This window comes from Lutjanus erythropterus, chromosome 1, assembly GCF_056507025.1.
Source record: "Lutjanus erythropterus isolate fLutEry1 chromosome 1, fLutEry1.hap2, whole genome shotgun sequence".
In the NCBI taxonomy this organism is placed as follows: domain Eukaryota; kingdom Metazoa; phylum Chordata; class Actinopteri; order Lutjaniformes; family Lutjanidae; genus Lutjanus; species Lutjanus erythropterus.
The window spans coordinates 27810102-27831385 of NC_139317.1; the positions used below are offsets into that span (position 1 = coordinate 27810102).

The 21284-nt window shown below is 38.6% G+C and overlaps 1 protein-coding gene and 1 pseudogene across 1 annotated transcript in view; one reads left to right on the plus strand and one right to left on the minus strand.

The window, feature by feature from the left end:
* The window catches only part of csmd1b (CUB and Sushi multiple domains 1b), a 228740-nt gene that overhangs the window by 188008 nt on the left and 19448 nt on the right, over positions 1–21284 (minus strand). The window contains exons 4-5 of the mRNA XM_084718622.1: positions 4380–4483; positions 3451–3563 (exon numbers count right to left, since the gene is read on the minus strand). Coding sequence (XP_084574748.1) covers positions 3451–3563; positions 4380–4483 — 217 coding nt within the window. The remainder of the gene's footprint in view (positions 1–3450; positions 3564–4379; positions 4484–21284) is intronic.
* Positions 8922–11936, plus strand: LOC146333036 (uncharacterized; annotated as a pseudogene).

Genomic DNA, 21284 nt, shown 5'->3' on the forward strand with positions numbered 1-21284 from the left:
CAAATACATCTCAAGGTGAGCAATGTATGTGTGAGTGTGTGCCCGTGTGTGTGTTCTACATTTTTACTATCTGTTGGGGTGGAAGTACGCCCCACAAGAATAGAATACTCAAAGAAGCGGCGGGCATGTGTGTGTATGTGGATGTGTGTGTGAGTGTGTGTGGCCCACAGCTAGCTGTCGCACAGCTGACGAGTGTCAGGATGGATATCAGCAATCTTGAGCCCCTGGTAAGTCTGTCATTATGGTGGTAACTGCCTCCCTCACTCATTCTTTGTCTTTTTTTAGTCCTTTCTTTTCTTTTTTGTCATGTTTTTTCTTCCTTGTCTTTTCGAAGTTTGAAGACTTTTACTGAAGTGCAGATTATAGATTTACAACTCAAAGCAACATTTTATTCTTCTTTTTCTTTTCCTGTCCAACAGTCGCATATTATACAACATAATCTACATCTCTGAGAAAAGAAAAGAAAAACAGGGACGATAAATGTATTCAAATATTATAAAGCAAAAGGAAGAAAAAGTACACTGATGGATACTAAGGGACCTACTTTCTTAGCTCATTAACTACAAATCATATAAACTTTGCATTGTTGCCAACCATATTCACAGGCATAGCACTAAGGTTTAGATGTATTTCAATATGTTCAAGCCACATTTGATTTCAGTTTATGCCAGTACGGTATGAAAATCAACTTGCAGAGAATGGAAATTCTTTGAAGTAGTTAATCAATCACAGTGAACAATTTACAGTCTTAAAGCTACACAGGAACTTTCAATTTATGCTGATTTTAGAAGGCCCTGTGGACAAAAGCAGCAGTGTTTCCTCTGCCATAACCACAAAATATAATGTTTAAAATGAAATTATCTGAAGAAAAATCTCCTCCTGCTTCATTTTAACTGGCTAACATACTACTCAGGAAGAATCCAAGAAGAATCCAACATAGCCGACCTTCTCAGTGATGATTTGATTTGCTTATGTAGGTCACAAAACAAAGTTCTGCTATCATCACGTGAAAGTGTTTTGTTGGTTTATCCCACTGCTTGTGTAAAACTAGAGCATCATCTGTCAAACAGCAATCACTGCACTGCAAACAACTACCAAAGTATTTTTTTTTTCACAACGCTAATGTGTGCTTATTGTTTGCATTTTGATTGATTTTTGCAACAACAAAGTCAAGTCAAAATAAAGGTTTTAAATCTGTAGTTATGAAGCAAGGATGGTATCTAGATGTACTAGTTTTGCATACTGATACTGTTGATTCTACAGAAGAATCTTAAAGACATTTAAGGCTTATTTTCAGTCCTTTGATGAGGTAAAAAAAAAAAATAAATACATTATTTACATCGTTACTCTTTTCACAACCACTTGCCATCAGCCTGAAAACTTGGCAGCAGCATTTCACTGAAAGCCTCAATTATCATAATGGGCTGTGTGTGTGTGTTTATGATATTAACTCTCTCTTTCTTTCTTTCTTTCTCTGTCACTCTCTCTTTTTCTTAAACATGCACACACAAAAAAAAACACAGAGAGCTCCAGTTATTAACAAGTGCAACATGACAGCTTTCAAAAACAAGACAGCTACATACACACACACACATGTCGGGTTTTCCTGCAGGGCTGAAAACCTAAGAGCTCTCCGGGGGTAACTGATCAAAGTGTGTAACATGGTGACATTATAGAGTGTGACAGCATCACGTATATGTATATACAAGGACACACACACAAAACACACTCCAGGCGGTTGTTCGGTTATCCTAGGGAAAACACTGAAACTACAAGATCAACTAGAGGTCATTAAATATTGTTTGTTTATTTGTTTTTTTTTTCTTGCTTTATTTCTGTCTTTGTTTCATATGTACACGTGTTTGATAAAACGTACAACATCAGATAAAAAGGTCCATACTAAATTATATTCCTGACTCAATATTTTGTGGTTATGCCGGTGAAAAAAACGCTACAACTCTTCTCCATGATGGCCTCCAAGGTGAATACAATATTACTGTTCTGTGTAATATTTGTCCTAATGGCAGAGATGCACCAATTGCAATTTTCCAGGGCCAATACCAATTTCCAGTTTTTTAAGGCTGACCTGCCAATTAAGATTTTGGCCATTTCTGATTTTCTTTCTTTCTTAGAACTATAATTGACAGCATACACAAAAAATAGTAGTCAATAAAACACTGACTACAAGATTTTAAAATAATGGTACATCACACACATATTAAGATTGTCGTTTTTTGCTGCTAACACATTACTCACTACAACTGAATAGGAAAATGTAAACATAGGTTCCTATGGTCAGCATGCAGTTAAGCAATTCATCTAATTTCAATGAGAATCTAACCCAGTGGCAGGCATTAAATATGACTACATAGAAATAGCCAATCTTTCAGTTGATGGTCTTGTTTACTTATGTAGGTCATAAAGAGGCATCAGTATTAAACTGAGACTGTTTCATAACCTGTTAAAAACCTCTTGTTGTACATTTCAACACACAAAATCAAGGAGACCTCTTTTAAGCTCAGCACCATCTTAGCCTCATGTTGAAGCCAAGGAAGCTTTGCAACATGACGCTGAACATCACCTCCTCACAGTTATAGCTGTACGTACAGGCACACACGTTTCTGTAGCTAGACTGTCCCTTGAACAGTAACTGAACCTGGACAACAGCGTAAGCAACATCATTACATCAAACATGGCTACGCAGAACCAAGAGCACAACCTTCATCTCGCTCTCTCACACCCCCTTGGTCTCTCTGAGACAGTTTATTTCTTCTCACTCAATTTGTCATTTTGTGTCCTTCTGTCCCACTCTGTCAATTTCCTGTTGTCCCTCTTCCTCTGTCTCTAAGTTTATCAAATTACTTCTCTCTCTCTACCTGTCTCACCTCTTTGTCTCAAGTGAATTAGATTTAGTTCACTTCCATTTAGTTCAATTCAATTTAAAGAGCCGCACTGGCATGGTAAGATGCAGTATATAATCAAATATATAAATATAATAAATGGATTGTTCCAAATACTAAGTATTTAGAGGAATAACTATATCTCTCCCTCTCACCTTCAGTGACTGTAACTGTCACCGTCTTTATCTCTATTATCAGTGTCAGCTTTGGTATAATATGAAAAATAACCAAGCAAAACGATCAACTGATTGACTCATAATTCATTTATTACCTTCTTGTAATGCACAGTCGCACACACATTCACATGTATTCACAAGGGCGGACAACACCAGTTGTGTTTACTACTGAATCACCACGTCAGCAACGCCATGACTTTCACACTCCATTATGTGAGTCTACATACAGTATCGGGGTGTGTGTGTGTGTGTGTGTGTGTGTGTGTGTGTGTGTGTGTGTGTGTGTGTTTCAGAAACAAAGAGAAGGAGAGAAGAAGAATGGCTGAAATGTTTCAGTTAAAGCTGCTGTATTCATTATGAAAAGGAGCCCATACCTTCATACACAGCCTTGAACCCCGCAGAGCCGATTGTATCATCCGACTGCAGGTGTAGCCACATCTGATTGGACAAGCTAACGATGAGGTCAGGGACACTGGAGCCAGTAAGTCTACGCACAAACACACACACACACACACACAATATTCACATTAACACAAACTGTCGATAAGGATCAACAATCAATAAGGAGGTTTATCACTTTCGACTTTTGGCTAAAATGCACAATTTTTAAGTTCTGCCACTAGGAGTCTCTTTACATTTAAACATCAAAAAAAGACGTAATTCGACGACGTCATGAAGTAACTTGGGATCACGGGAGTTGTTGTGTTCATTGTTAAACGACCACCATTGCCGATGATAATCTATCTGACATGGCAAGGCAAACGTATCCGACACATCCTGTGCTTTCCTGGAAGTTATAGAATGTGCTTAGTAGGAAACTTACCATTATTTTGACTAAATTAATGATTTCTCTGGGTTGGAACATTATCAGAAACATATGGAAAAATGCAAGAACACAACTCAACAAAATATATAACATAGGTTTTGCCTTTTTAGACACTTTGATGTGGAACTGTTACATTAACATTATAATTTCAAAGGAGACTATTTACATACCTAAATAACATACCAATGTTTAGATGGCCTAAAATATGACTGATGTACAGCATTGTTTTTAAGCCCTGTAAAAAGTCCACATTCCTACTGTTCTGTGTGTAGTGTAGTGTACCATCGGTACTCCAACAATTCCATCAAAACATCACAAATTGATAACGCAACCCAACATCTATATATAATGTATACCTGTAGGAAAGCATCCAGGTGTCTCCAGTTGTTTCTCAGTTCGTAACCATTAGCTTGTTCAATACAGCATGTCGATGTTACTATATTATAGGCCAGAACATATACAGTAAGTGATGCTTACACATAGAGTACTCTCCGTGTGTCACCTATCTTCCCTCCATCTCCCACAGTTAGTGTGTCATATCCTCTTTCCAGGTCAAACTCTTCAAATGACAGCTTTATCACCTAGAAGAACACAAAAAGCAAACAATAAACCAGTTATAAACACAGACATGTAGAGTAAGAGATTTATTATTATTTCCTGCAGGGATGGTCCTGTGTTTTTCCCTCTTAGAATTTCTATTTACATATAGTATTGAAATGGGAGTTTTGTTTCACAAACAACTGCCCTTTGAGCAATTAAATTCTTACATGACATTACGGGCTGCATGTCAATAACAACAAATTTACATCTATTATAAAACAGCATTTAGTAAACAATAAAGGTCCTTCCTGAAAAGAGTGGCAGCTTCTGCCAACCTCATGACCTCATGACTCCTGTAATTAAATATGACTTCATGCCATTCACAGTTAATTACAGCACGAATGAAAATAATTTTAGAGCAGAAAATAGGATGCAGGCTTCTATTATCCCAGTCCAAACAGTCCTAAAGTTTCACAGTTGTTCACAATAAAGGGCTTACCTTCACGGGTGAACAAATGGTACTGCACTAAAACACTCTCTGAAGCACTAAATTCTACTTGTTGAAAGTGCATTTGCATACACTCTTTGAAAATAACAGAGAAAACGTATTGAAAACTGATAGCATCATCAAACCCAGAAATTATGATGGACCCCCGATATGCCAGAGAGTGAAATGAATCATACAAAGGGGAAATCACAGTCATCCTGTTTATTCCAAGTACAAAGAAAGAGCAGAAAAGGTGATGAAGGCAGGTGAAGACAACAAGTATGGGAGGAAATACTGTATTCTAAAACTATGATTTACTAATTAAAAAAAACAGCATGTGAAAGTCCCTACCATCATCTTATTTAATTAGAGCTGCTATGCCATAGGTATAACTATTAATTTGACAGACATTTTTTTTTAAAAATCCATCATTAATAAAAGGAAGAAGAGCAAAAGAACCAAAACTCTAAAACTGAAAGCACCCTTGCTTTTGTTTGGCATCATCCTCCTTTACAATCATAGTTACAGAAACCACCTCTGGGAGCTTCACACACTGCACACAGCACCCTGAAAATGCCCCTCTGCTGTTGAGCACTGAGAAATTTGGTGTTAAATGCCTTACTTGCAGGCACGTTCGTGGCTGTAGTTGCATGCATATAGCACAGGATCATCAATCTACTGTGCGCTCTAAAATGCCGTAATACTGGTATTCTATTATTTGCTGCTTGTCCATTATTTATTAGCTGTAGATCATATCCCTGACAGAATGGGAGATGGCAGACTTGTGTTCAGAAAACCTCCAAGAGAAAAGAGCTGGTCTGAACCAGTGAGTTTGTGGTGTATTAGAGGACTAAAATGAAACATGAACATGTGGTACTGTGGATGATGAGAATCCATCACACGGCAAATCACACTACAGTGAAGAAAAACCTAACCGCAGGTGATAAGGATGTAGAAACCATTTCAACACGCCAGAATCAGCAATGCATAGCTAAGCCTTTGGCCGTGCTTTGTCAAAAATAAAAATGGTGAGCAAATGTTCAAATAATGTAAAAGGATATGGAGCTATCTGAGGGATTAACTGCCATAATGACAGGAATGGCAAAGAGGCCACGTATGGCTGTATAAATCTGTATGAATGCACTCATGCACACACACAGAATCTCCACAACAGGGCAACCTCACAGCCTGTCAAAAGGCTAATTTTTAAAAGAAAAAACATGTTTATTTTTTGACATCAGTAACTTACATTCAAGATGCACCTCAATGAATATGAGACTCACACTTGTACAAAGCATTTTACTATCTTATTATACACTGAATGTTACAGCCTGTGGCAATGTTTAGTCTTCCAAATGGCTACAAATAATTAGAAAAAGATGCAAAACAACATTGTGAGGTATTAACTCCTGGCTAACAACAGATCACAGGGAGCATTAATAAACCATTGCACTTTATGTGCTTCTGTATTTTTTATCCACTCTATCTGAAGGTTCACATGGGTTTCTGTAGATTTTTCAAAGATATATCATCATCACTGTTAAATTCTACTGACGTTTATTACGAGGGATACAGAAACCATTTGTTGGCTGTCAAACATAAGTCAAACTATTGGTTTGATAACTAACATAACAGACAGCTCAAGAGTGTATGAACAAATGGAAATACATTTTCACAGGCATAAACACATTTACAACCAAGCCCAAATTATAATGCATGTTTTGTTCTGTTTTGCTTGTTTTGTTTTGTTTTTGGGGCGGCTACTGCATACATATCTTGTTTGTAAATTGCATGTCTTCTGCTTTCTTTTTCTTTAAGAGCCCACAAGGGAGAAATATATTTTTTTTATTTATTAATTAAACCTGTACACAGTGCCTGTCCACTCAGAAGCTTTGAGATTTCAGGAGCATTACTAATGAGTAAACCTTCTAGAGTTAAACTCTGTTCATATATCATTTTGCAGAGTGAAGCTTCAACATTCAACTGAGGGCACAAGAAGAAAAAAAACATTTTATTTGGTGGGGGGGGGCATGAAGCATGATAACTACAAAAAAGATGACAGGGATTTTAGTTGGATTTCAATCGAGCCACGTGAAAACATAACAATCAGACTAAGAAGAGTAAAAGATGAGGTGTTGCAGACTGTATGTGTGTCAGTGTCAGAGTAGTTAAGGTCATTTTAAGATTGTACAGCAGCTTGTGGTCATAAAGAAAGGGAGTGAAGCAGAACAGAATCAGAAACAGACTGGTTTTCTTCAGATCCATGTGTGTTGTTGTTTGTCTGTGCATAGGAGGTGATTTTCTCAGGTATATCTGTCTTGACAACTGAAGCAGAATGATGTTTAGGCACGCCAGTTTCACTGAATGTGTGAGCACAGTGTGGCTGTGCCTACATGTTTGTCTTTATTTATATGCTTGTGTGTATATGTGTGTCTAGACAGTCAAGCCAGATTGCATAGTAGCAGCAGACTTAAAGGAAGCAACTGAAGCGGTATCACACTAAGGTCATTAGCAAGAAGCTCAGTGCTGTTCAATAGATCCAAATGGGCCCATTTAGAAAGACATTAAGAGCAGCCTGCAACCTCAAACTACATTAGATTAGCATCTTTATTTTCTCAAAGAAAAAAGAAAGAATGAAAGGAAGGAAGGAAGCAACCATGACAAAAAGAAAAAAGGACAGAAGTATAATCTAGTATAATCTAGGCCTTTACAAATCTTCACCTGAGACACTGTTGACAGTAAACACAAATTTGCTTTCAGTTTGATGTCTGCAGTTCTGTATTTTTTCTTTTGATTCTATCATTTAGTTCCTGCAGTGCTTACCAAGTATTTCAGGACAGTGTTTCTCATGTTCAAATTAGGTATCATACAGATCCTAGATCAGAAAAAGAAAAAAAACAGTGTTTCTGTTTAAGGGTGGATGCTCTTTGAAAGGATAAGTGAAGCGTTATCACTTTGAGGTCATTAGCAAGCAGCAGAGCCGCTAAGAGCAGCTCAATAGGCTATTTAAACATTAAGAGCAGTGTGCAATCCAAACCTACAGTGAAATACCTTCAGTCAGTCAGCCAGTAAAATTGTAGTGCCGTGAATTTTAGGGTCTCTTCAGGGCACGCTCACAGCCAGGGAAAACCGGTGGCAATCTTTCTCTTTGGTTCTAAATTCACAGCAGATATTCTTTTCCCACTTAGGTCAAACAATCTAGGTCATACTTTTGCTGGTTATTGTCAGTCAACAGAGTCTTATAAACATTACACACCATGCACACTCTACCCATTCAGTCAGCTATGCAGAACAATAGCCTTTTAGGTTGCGTACCTACCCTGAGATGCTCCCTCCATTGCCCCAGAAAAAAAAAAAATCTTGAAACTGAAAAACTCTACTCTGCCTGCTGATCTTGGCCTCACTGTTGTGACCTTACGTCAGAGCAGTGCAGGAGAACACACAGCCATAATTGGGTGGACTAGTTCCTGAATTCCCTTGGTGAGCTGAGGCTGCAGCAGTGCTGAGTCACTGCTGAGCAGCAACGGAGGGGAGAAATTATTATGTAAATATAAATCCTTAAACCTGTGTTTCTGACGGTTTGTTTGCCTATCTATTTAACTATCTATACAGCCATCCTCAGCTACGGACAATCTGGTAAAGGTTTATTGTCCTGCTCAAAGGCACTTCAGTTCAGAGATGCTTCTCTGTAGAAGTAGAAGGAGTACTATGAGACAATAGTACGCAAAAGGGTGTCTTAGTCCTGACCGCATCACTGCTGTTCCAATAGTGGCGGTAAAGCTTACCCTCGAGTGTAACACTGATTATACGATAACTAACAAAATCAAAAAATGTAATCAAAATGTATTCATATTGTGGGGCAAATCACTTTCAAAACAAAAAAATATGTCCTGCTAGTGTTATCTCTGTTTCCCTGGAAACATATTGGGCCTGACTGATAACGGGAAAACAATCAGTCACATCAGTAGACTATGTAATGATGACCCTAAGTAATGAACCTCGTTTACCACTCCAGCAAGTAGGCCAACCCTTAATAACAACTTCGCAACAAGACGAGTTCTAGTCCCTTTTGAGTCAGTCAGCTGAACTGAGCTAACGTTCATGCGTTCTAGAGACTGTGGGATTTCCCATCCGTGAACATCACATGTATTTTCAAGCTAGTAGCACTGTGTCACAGACTCACTGGCACAGCTGATGGAGGATGCTAAACAAAGTTTCTGTGTGACCCATTTGTCTGCAGCAATCTAACAGCATCATAAATTTAAGAGTTGATTTAATGATTCTATAAATGTTACTTCAGCAGCTGACAAAAACAGCCTAACAGGAGGTCATACTCTGTTCAGGCCCACTGTGGTTAATGGTGTATTTTCATGAATAAAAATGTTTCAGAAACATTTCCTGTCTTGGCGTAGTAATATTTTTAGTGATGACCATGTTCTTAATGTTGAGTTGACCAACCAGATCGCTTAGTCAGAACTACTTGTTGTTTAATTATGATTATTTTCTTGGTCTTCATCTTCTTCTCTGGTTATTTATTTTACTGGTCAGAGCGCAGTCTCCCTACCATACTTATGCTGTTGTGCAGCCCATATGTTCTCCTAAAAAATAAGATTTGATTTGGGCCCTGTTAAAATGTCAACACTCTGTGCACTTCTAATGAATTATGTTCAGTCAGCCATTTCAACTACAGAATAAGCTGAGATGACCCCTGCCAAGGGTTGTACAAAAGGGTATAGGTTTTATTTCAATCTTGGTGGCAGTAACACCAACTTCCTTATTACTATCACACCCAACAAAACTACAATAAACAGTCTATTTTCCTCACATCACACAGTGATTTCTAACTGAATACCACAGTCAGTGTTTTCAGTCTGGATTTGATTGATCTGTCAACTGACAGGTCAATCAAATGTATCAATTACTGAAAACAAAATGTATCTTTAATAAAGCTGAGGCATTTCCTTGGTCCAGATTTTTAAGGACATGACAGGAGGTTATGATTGTACATTATTTTCCAACGAAATGCACATTTACGAAACCGACTCACTGAAATGAGGAGCAGGCAGTGATGATGTATAGTAAGTGTGTGTTTGATGCTTTGATGTAATGTTCTAGAGTTCTATGGGAGGTACATGAGATGCAAACATCTGGTTCAGTTGTGACACTTTCGAGTAGGAGAATCACGGGTCTTTACAGACAAACACTCATCACAGTTACAGGTACAAATTCAACACATCAGAGATGGAGAAACTGAGAGCCAAACATTTGCACAGTGAACTCTGTACCATCTATCGCAGGGAGATTAGCATCCTTTCCAAGTACATGGAGGCCCTTCAGCTGGAGAGCCAGGAGCTGAAACACCACTACAAAGTTCTGACCTCAGCTAAAAGGAGGGAGCAGGAAGCCCTGCTCCTGGAAAAGGAGGAGCTGAAGAAGAAGCTTCACAGAGTTGAAGCCATGAACACCAATGAGCTGAGCAGAGAGGAGGTGGCATGTCCCTTCAAAGTGGAGGAACTTGTTCAACAGCTCGAGGAGGAAAAAGGGAAGCATTCAGCTGAAAGGCAGATGCTAATCACCAAGCTCGCTGAAACCAAACAGGAGCTGGAGGATATCAACAAGGAACTCCAGAGAGAGAAAGTCCTGAGGACCCAGGCTGAGACCGAAAAACTGGAGGCTGTGAAGGTCGCAGAGACTCTCTTCCACAAATTGGAAGGCCTGCAGAGGGTCTCAGAGGAGAGCCAGTTGCTTTCATCATGATTTCATCACAAGATCCTGGAGCCACGGCAAACTCTCCAGAGAGAACAGGACCTGAGGTACCAAGCAGAGGCTGAAAACATCACCAACTCTGAGTATAAGGAGGCCTTTTGTAAAGAGGTCGACCAGCAGCTCCAGAAAGAGAAGAAACTGAGGGTGGAGGCATAAAGGAGCCAACTGGAGGCAACTGAAATCGGAAAGGTTCTTTTCCAAAGACTGGAGGAGGCCCAAATGATCGCAGAGAAGCTCTCAGCTGAAAGCCAGATGCTCGCCAACAAGCTGAAGAAGGAGGAAAAGTGGCGCGAAGCTCCTGTTGGAGACATCGTGGAGCTTACTCAGATGCTGGATAAAGAAAAGACCTTAAGGGTTCTGGCAGAACACTACAAACTGGAGGCCATGGAGGTTGTGGAGGCTCTCAAAAAAAAGAAGATTCATCAGTGTAGAAGGAGGCCCTGTGCCAGGACAAGGGCTTCCTGCTGCAACAGGAGGAGCTTTGCTAATCGTTTAAGAAGCAAAGGGATGAGACGAGCTGCTGACTGAGCAACAGTCATTAATTACCTATTAAATAAAGGAAAATCTGCGGTGAATGTACTCTCTGCAAAGCCTTCTCATTGGTAGAAAAACATCCCTATTTTCAGGTTTGTGACAGTGCATTTTACAGCTTATCCAAGAGGGCTTTTTAAGTGTTAATTTAGCTTAAGAAGCAGGAGAATTTTCAGAACCCATAAATAGGGCTTGGTATTATTTTTCAATTTAATTGGCTTTATTGGTAATACGTTTTGGATCAAACACGTTGCCATAGCAAAAAGTCCCATACATAAAATATATGCTACAGAAGATACCATAAAATAGTAAACAATAAAATGAAATAAAAAAGGAAAAAGTACACTGAAATTTGAATTGTTTTCGTCATTCTTGTTTTTCATCACTCAAAAGTATTCATCACTGGTACTGATACCAGTACCTTGACTTTGATACGATTCCTGAATGACACTTTTTCCGATACCAATTCCGTTACACTATGGTACAAGCAAAAAGTTTCATTTTTCAGCTCCTTGGGAATTTTGCTCACTCAAAACAGTTTGATAAGATTAAAAAATATAAACATATTCACCACAAAAAGTTGTCTGCTTCAACTATTTACTTTTATCTTTCAGCACTTTGGCATTTTTTAACTCAAAGCAGTTTTACAAATTAAACCTATTTACAGCAACATGCTATTGGCATGGAGTGTGATAAAACAGAGGCACACTGGTGATGCACACTGTAGTCAAGCCTCTCCAAATACATCATAATGTTTTTCCTGCATGCCTCCACATCATTTAACGTTAGAGCGTAAATCACCAGCATTATTAGATCTTAGTACAAACAGGTAGCTTCACTGACACTGACACTGAAATTTTGCACTAAATGACAGGGTGTTTTCCGATACTCAATTGTATTGAAGGAATTCAAGTATCATGTATTTGGTTTTTGTGGGTGATTTCCTGTTTTATTTTGGTAGTCTTGGTTCTCCCTCATGTGTCAAGTCTTTACTTCCTGTGTTTGTTCTTTTCCCACTCTTTTTGATTGTCCTGTGTTTCTCCTGTTTGCCCAAATGTGTCTCATTAGTTTAGTCTATTTAGTCCCTGTGTTTCTCTGTGTCTTTGCGAGTTTGTTGTTGTCTCTTGTGAAGTCCTGAGCCCTGTCAGCGTTTCTTCGTGTTCTTTTTGGACTTTTTTCAACCCTGCCTTGGAATTCTGCAACTTTTATTTTGTGTTTTGGGATACCCACGTCATTCAAGAAAGCCTGTGCTTTTGTTACATTTTTGTTCACTATTAAATCCCTTTTGAACTCTGCCTCCTCCGTTCCTGTCTGCATTTTTGGGTCCTTCCTCCTGTTGAACTGTAACAGTAGGAGGGTATGAAAAGCTGTAAACTGAAAAGTATGTGTGTGTGTGTGTGTGTGTGTGTGTGTGTGTGTGTGTGTGTGTGTGTGTCACCAGACAGGCCCAAACTTCTAAGCATGATAGAAGCAAAATTAAAATGGAAAATTCAATATTTTGAAGCTAGATTGCACATTTTTACAAGTTGGCAACCCCAACTGACAAGTAAGGCATTATAATTTAAACACCGAAGTGCCCAGAAATTATACAACATGGCATCAGTAAACTGCACAGCACTGATGATTGCAAACTTGGATTGTCTGAGATTGAGGGTGCTACACAGACAAGCGAGGCAAAATCATGTTGTATGACTTCCTCTTGTTAGGACACTTGTTTCATCAGTTTTTTCCCTTCCTATCCATATGTATAGTGTCACACTACAGACCATTCCTAATGCCACAATTTCAGTAACGTACACGTCTTAACGGGGGTGGAGTCAGGGTTGAAAAACTCTATTCTGCCGCAGGCCCAGTGGGATTGGGCTTAAGAGAGGTGTATTTTTACATAAACATTGAGCCCACTGGAGCTTTGATGCATTTCTATAACCCTGAGTCAAAAATAAACTGTCAAGAAAAAGTTGAAAACTACGTACTGAGGTGACCTCTTGTCAAAAGTAGTACAGAGAGGGAACAGCTGTCCTGAAAGCAGAGTGCAGGAGAATTCCCTTGCTGAGATTATGCAGCTATGTTGAGTCATTGGTGAGCTGCCACAATGGCAGTTTGGGGCCTTTTTTTCCAATAGATTACTTTTAGCCTTTCAGCCAAATAAACAAGTGTAGAATAACCTGAAACCCTGCTTGAGGACATGACCCACAGCACACCCTTCATGCCTGGGAAAGCTATTTTCAAAATGTAATCAGTCACAGAAAACAAACTGCCTGTAATCAACGATTTATCAGATTACTCCATTTTGTCTTTTATTCTATACTCAACTTCTTAAGCACATTTCATTGACGATCTAATCAGAATTTTAGCAGCACTTTTTCTGCTCACTGCAGCTCAAGAGAGCATTATAAATAATCTTTACAGTGTGATGCATCTTGCAGCTACAGTGAATTTTACGATGCCTTCACACCGTGCAGCTTGGGCAATGAGGGGCAAACACAGCAGCGGGACGCACGCCAAGCCACTGCTTGCAGATTCTCATCCACACAATTCATTTAGCTCAGCAGTGAAGAGACTCTGCAAACTGTTGACCAACACAAAGAAGTAAGGTTATCAAAAGTATATATATTTTAATATTTTTCCAATACTGTGTTTAAAATGATACTCAGGACCTGATTTACTAAGATTCCAAATAAAGAGTACAAAATTGCGTTGTGTGTTGTGTGTATTCTAACATATTGTACGTTTGGTTGGTGAGCGTTTTGCAGGTGATCAACTAAGAATAATTACTTAAAATTACAGCAGGTGTAAACACTGTGCAGACAGCAGTATTTAAATGAGGGGTTTGCACATAACAGGTTACAGGTTTCCGCCATGGGGAGTTTGGACGGAAAGCAGAATGACAGCAAGAGCAAAATGAAATTCGATTCCATGGAGGTGTTAGTGAAAGAGGCAAATAAACATACTGCTGAGCTACAGTAAGAGAAGTCAAGAACAATAAATGAAATTAAGATGGCAAGATATAAGGCAAACAACAAAAGAAAAATTATAATAAAACTTCTTCAACTTCTCCTTCTCAAAACAAACACAATAATAATAATGATAAGAGGAAGAAGAAGAAAAAAATGAATAGATTTGGGGCATTGTTGCACACGCAAGCTAGCTGGTCAGCACTGTATCTGGTCTGATTGTGGCCATAAATGCCCTAGCAAGAGAGATCGAAGACAGGGCACAGGGAGCGGTGAGGTCTCTCAATCTAAAAAGTAAGTAAGCAGTCCCAAAGTAGAGCATAGTGGGAGAGAGGAGTGCGCTAGGGGCAGAAACGCACAACCTGGCAAAAAAAAAAAAAAACAGTTCAAAATGGAATGTTGGCAAAAACAAGGAAATAGGAAGAGATAGTAAAGGTCAGAGTTAATTTTCTTCAGGGTACAGTGGTTGTGACTGTTCAGTTTTGTTGGCTGCAAATAGGTTGTAATAAATTTTTGTTTAATCATGATGTTTTTCTGCGTTACAGATTATTAAATGAAAATAAAAATAAATGCTTCCCACAAACAGCTGATCAGAAATTACTTTAAGTCAGAGTGTTTCCTCCTCACCACAATAACAGCAGTGATCAGTGCGCACTGCAGGGCTGATTAGCGAATGTATTAAATACAGATGCAGTCACAATCACCGCAAATTATTTTCAGGCTTGGTAAATAGCAGTGAGTGTGCTAAATTTACCTATTTGCATTTTCTCCTCCCTATATTTTGCACATTAGCGTAGAAAATGCCCCATACTGCGCTACTACTACTTAAATGAACAGTGCATGCTGTCTTGCACATTCGAAAGACACAATCCTCAGTGAGTACCATTAGCAGACCAGATTGCACATTTGTTTGCGGGTGGTATCAAGTTCACACACGTTTTTACACATGCGAACCTTTAGTAAATCAGGCCCAATATCCGTTAATTATAGTCTCAAAAGTACCTATAAAAGATCTACGTGAAAGTGCTCATTCAAGACCTCAGGTCAGTCTTTTTTGTCCAGCCTGAAATTTACACTGCAGCAAAACCTGACAGTGTTCAGTGACTTCTTTCTGTACCAGCACTATGTCCAGGTAGTTAATTAAAAGAAGAAAAGAATATTCTTATTTTGTTTGCCTCAAACCTTCATTTCTTTTTGTCGTACTATCAAAAGAGGCATACAGTATCATTTTTATGCTAAGTATCCTATCAAAGTTTAAAATTCTGGCATTGTGACCACTTATAAAGAAATGACTGCTGCAGCAGAGGTCTTAGTACAATAAGTCCAATGCCACCGCCACATGCAGTCCATTAGGTGAGAGTATGAGCTACCGTAGTAGATTAGCTGTAGGGTCAACTCATTAGTTGACAGACTGTTATTTCTTAAGTAATAAAATGTTTCAGAAGTTATGTCTCTTACACTAATTGTAATGTGGGTGGTTCCCATGGTCTATTACCAGCCTCTCATTAAAATAAATCGAGGTGTGAATTTGCTGCTCTCAGTGTGTAAAGCCCTTAAGCATTTATTCAATGCTTTTTTCTTTAGATGTTTATTGTTTTTCAAGGTCTTGAGGGCCAGAGTCTGTCTCAGTATGCACCGACCAGAGGGCAGAGAGTGACCTAGACAGATGGCCGGGCAATCACAGGGCTAACATAGATATAAAATCACTCATTAGCAGTCTACCTGACCTGCATGTCTTTGGACTGTGTCAGGAAACAGGATCACCGAGGGGAAACACAGAGCAGCACAGGGAGAAAATGAAACCAACAGATAGAAGGCTAGGTCTGCTAACTGTCCCCAGGACCCTGTTGCTCTGAGACACTGTGCCTTTCTCAGATCTAAACACCTGTCTACACCACTGAAGACGGTGCTGAATGTTTTCTGATTCAGACAAAAGTGGGAGAAGAAAACAAAAAAGTCTCATAAATGACAACAAATCATGTGATGCAGAATTCTAACCAAACTGTAGTGACTGACACCCTGGGAACCCGTGCAGCCAATCAAGATTTTAGTATATCCACTTGATCTCAGCTCAGTGGAGACAAGAACAAAGTGGTGATAGAGATAAAAGATAAAAGGAAGAATGACTGAAGTCCTTGACATGTGGCCACAAGAGATTCATTTCCTCAGAGGTGATGCATGGTCATTACATCTGCACAATAATAAAATATTTTTGTTATGGTGTATGGGGTACAGCAATTTTTGTGATTGTTCCATCTTAGGTTTATATGTCAGTGTTTTTTTTTAGCTTAGTTATGTCTCAGTGTTGTTACGTGTTCTGACAAGAGATTTTTCATGCAGGAAAAACTTAAGTACCAGTCATGATAAAAATAGACTGTCGAGGATGCTAGCCTGTTGGCTGTACCCTGAAAGTACCCAGATGTGCCATGTTTATGTGTTGCAGTCCTGCCCCGAGGTGACCTTTGCTTTAAGTGGTAAGAAAGCAAACGGCTGCTGTCTGATAAAATAACTCCCTCATCGAGGTGTTACTGCACCTTTGAGTGCTGTTGACCTGTTGGCTGGACAATTTAGGAAAATAAACTGCATACTATGTTTGAGCAACAGCTGTGTGACAGCTCTGTGGCAACCGCATTATAAAATGTTCTGTAATACACCAGAAATCTACCTGACCGACTTTTTTGGGGGGGGATTTTGCAGATGTTTTATTCTGCAATGTTTCACATTACAGCTCTAAAAATAAAATCAAATTTATGTATTAGCACCATTAGAAGAGGCCAGTGCACAGAACTAAAAAGCGTGACCTCAGGACATTCATGCATCACCAGGGACAGCCTCCTTTGGTAGAGAGGTGTAGGGTTCAGGAACGAGAGCCAAAGACAGAGCTAATACAGTGAATTATGGTCATTCAGAGTGCCAAATTACAGTCAAAAGCCAGAATAGCAAAAAGCCTTGAATTGAGATAATGTGCTAATTAGGCAGCTATTGGTGAATGTCTTTCCATTACCATGGACACTGATGGTTATTTACTCTGCACTTTACTGATGCATTTAGCTCAGTCTATGTGATCAACTTCCACACTGAGCTATGAGGTGTATGTTATATAATTTGTAATGATTCAGAAATTACATAATAAATCACTGTAGTAGTAATGAAGTCCTACCACCACAACAAGACATGAAGTACAGTATTGGATATACAATAGGGAATAACCAAGCTTAAACTTACAGTAACTCTGTAAAATATAGGAGTTCAAAGGACAAATTCAGGTGTTAGTCCCACATCATTTAAAGAAAAAATAAATTTATTACAACTTTTTTGTAGCTTGGGTTATCTGTTCTAGCTGTAATGATAACATTGTGCTCTCCAATTGCTGAACTCTCCAAAAGCAACATAACTAAAAATAGGTCCGAGTGGGCAACAACAAACAGAGGATTAGACATCTTGTAATTGTAACAAACCCCAGGTAAAACAACTTATTTAGAAGAGAAAATACAATGAAAGGTAAAATTATGACCCAATTATGAACTGTCTGTCATAACAATCATTAATCTGACAAAACTGTTGGCTTGTTTACAACATGAAAGAACTTGTGATTATTGCCCTGTTGGACTTATTTTTAGAGAGATCACTAAAACAAGTGCAAAACTGCAATAGCTGTTACCAGCTAGGCATGGCTTAAGTTTACAGGGTGACAGTATAAGTCACAAATGAAACAGGAACTCTACTGAGTTGATGTTGACATGAACATAAACGCTCTTGACCTTGATGCCAAAACTGAAAATTCTGGCCATCAAAGGGTAGGGAAATTTTTGTGGACAAACCAACCAACAGAACAAACTATAGAACTGCTGGTTGCAGCAAAAAGTGACCTATCCCATAGAGTAAATGGCCAGAGCTGCAAAAACAAGCTGTAATAAACCATTTTTTTCCCTTTAAGTTCAGTTATACACCAAACTTAACTGTAAAAACTTATGTCTACTTTAATTTTACACTCATACCATTATGATAATGCACTGAATATCTGGTATTATGTCTTCATCATATAACAGTTTGAGCAATTGTGTAGTCATGTTGCAAAACAATGCTCTGCTGGAGAATCAGACAGGACTTTAACATTCTGGTTGAGGTTTTTATCGGTCTTTATTGGCCTCAATTTTTGTATCAAGTAAAATTTAACAGAATCTGATAGAACGTCACAGAATGTGTCCTGCCAACACTAAAGTGATGATGATGATCAATGCATGAGAATGACCCAACATCCAATGGCGAAATACCACACACACACACACACACACACACACACACACACTAATATGTATTCATCAGGAAAAAGACAGCAATGATTAGAGGCCTAATGGGCATGTGTGACGATGCGTTTCAGGGTGTACGTGTGTGAGCAGTCAGGCATGGTTCAGACTTGAACAAAATAATTATCTGCTTGATACTGATGAATCAAATGACTGACACACACATACATACACAGACCCACACACACTGAGTCCTTTTTCTGCTATTTTCCCTCACTACTACCTGAAAGTTGACAGTTTACCCTACAACATATTTTCACAACCTCTGGCAGTTAGCAATTAAGTTGGCAGATACAAAATACACAGTCAACATTCATAAAATCACACACACCCTGTTGTCTGTGCACACAATTACAAATAATAACACAGGCACACACACACAAACAAAGCACACTCACAGCATTTTGCAGACAGGCCATTAGGCCATTACAAACTATATTGATTGTGCAGCTTTCAGTCAGAACTTAACAGAATGACAACAGACACACAACCAGCCAGAATTACTTATTGCCTATTGAGACTTGTGTGCGTTAAACTACACAAAGAAGGAACAAAAGGCATGCATACTTCAATGAAAACGTTCGTCTTTATCTCAATTTTGTATAACATGTTATCGATGAAAGAAGTCATCTGAAATAATGGTCAGTCAGAGGCTGCGCAAACGAGAGAGGGAATAAAGAAGAGGAGTCGAGACAAAGAGCGACAGAGCAGGAGTCTGAGATGGGATCAGAGAAATGTAAAGAGAAAAAAGAAAGGTCGACAGAAAGACGAAATATGATGTTACTCATCTTAATTCATGCTCATTTGCCCTATTTAAATATTGTATTCTCTCTGCACTAAATCTAACTGCACTTTGTCTTGAACTGACCACAGAAAGCACATACAAACATATTTTTTTCTTTTCTGGGGAACATACACTTAGGATTTGAAGAGGTGTGTTTAATCACCTGTCTCATTCCCTGTATACACAAATTAAATCGTGATTAAAGATCAATGTTCAAGCAGGAATACATATGTCTTCTACTTAAGGAAGATGCACTTGGGAAGCAGGTTAAAAAAAAAAAAGTGAAAGGCCTTTCAGCAGGGTGTCCGCACAAAGATTTGCTGATTAAAAAACATGTTATGGACTCTTCACACCTAAATAATTGAGGCTCTGTTGATCATTAAGACAAAAATACTATATAATTAGAATATATTAAGGAATGCTCCTCGACACAGGGATATTCCTAGACAGTAGTTTCTTAGAAACCTGTCAGATTAACTTTATTGTTATTGTTAATATTATTCAAGTTTTTACCTTTTAAAACACTCAGATTAAGATTTCAATCTGTATACCCAAATGACATCTTCTTCATTTGCAATACAGTAATATCAAGGTACAGGACTAAACTGTCCAAAGTGGTAAACAGAGCCAACAAGTCTGAGTCTAATCTCTGCTCCACATTTCAGAGAAAGTCTCGAGGATCAGGGCAAATCTTGTTAAGAAACTTTTATGGTCATGCCATTTTTCTTACACTGGGAAACCTTTCTGTGAACTGTGTGGCTAACGCCTGGCAGACACTGCACTGATTTGAGGGGGGTCATGACACTGGATGAAAACCCTGAGCAATCTGGCTCTCGGACAAACTGTTACATCAGAAATTTTGGTCAGCTGTCTTGCAGTTTGAGCAGTTCCACAGTCTGGTTTTCACAATACAAAAATGTTTGTTATGTATGTTATGTGTTGGGTAAACAAAGTTAATATTGGCCAATATATCAACATCGGTCTCAAAAATCCTGTATCAGTCAGGTTATATTTACTATTATAGTATTTCACATTTTGTGGTTAAAACTGTAATTTTAATATTGCTGGGATATAAAATATGAACTTCACTGTCATCTTCAACTCAACATTATTTTTTTTTCTCATTACTTTCTATTCATGGTAGAGTTGCAAAAAATAGCTGCCTTTGTGTGAGCTCTGCATTGTAGATGGTCAACTGATCCATACACTATGAACACAACAGTCACAGTCATTCTGACTGCGCAGAGTGGCCCATTGAAAACATGCAAATTAGGAACATGCAATTGAATAGTGCTGACACTTTCTGATCAGTTGGTCAACACGCTCTTTGGTCAGACAGTTCCTGTTGTTAGTTTTATAAAGGCCCTGTCACACAAATGCAAATAAAGGGGAGTGGCCACAAATTTGTGTCCTTTCATTGCATAGAATGTAACTTTGGTGAATTTTGAGGAGCAGAGGCACAGCCTCAAATAAAAGCATTTGCCTTGACAAGCAATGGCCACTCTCCCACATTTGTGTATCCAGGTCTTAAAGGGACTGTTCACCCAAAAGATGAAAAATTAGTCATTATCTACTCAAAAATCATGCTGATTGAAGGTCAAGTATAGTTTATTAGTCCACAAAACCCTGCTGGAGTTACACAGGCATAATTCAGTTGTTTTTAAATGGGCTGGGGCAAATTTGGATTAATGTCTTAATTCTGAGACAGTCAAGAGAAAACTGTGTAAGAAACGTTAAGCCTGATTTCAAGCCAACTAAATTTCAAGAGTAGTAAGTAGGATGCCTGAAACTTTTCTTTCAGCACCCATACAGAAGACTTTTGAATTACAATGTTAAGATGGTAGAGGGCTCAGCGGTCAATGACTGTCCACCATCAGTATGGACGATGGTACTGTCCATCGGCTGAACCCTATGGGTTGTTTTTTTAATTTCTATTATTAAATTAGAAAAGCAAAACTGTTAGAAAACCAAAACAATTGTTCAACATATGAGTATATTATTGTATACAGTGCC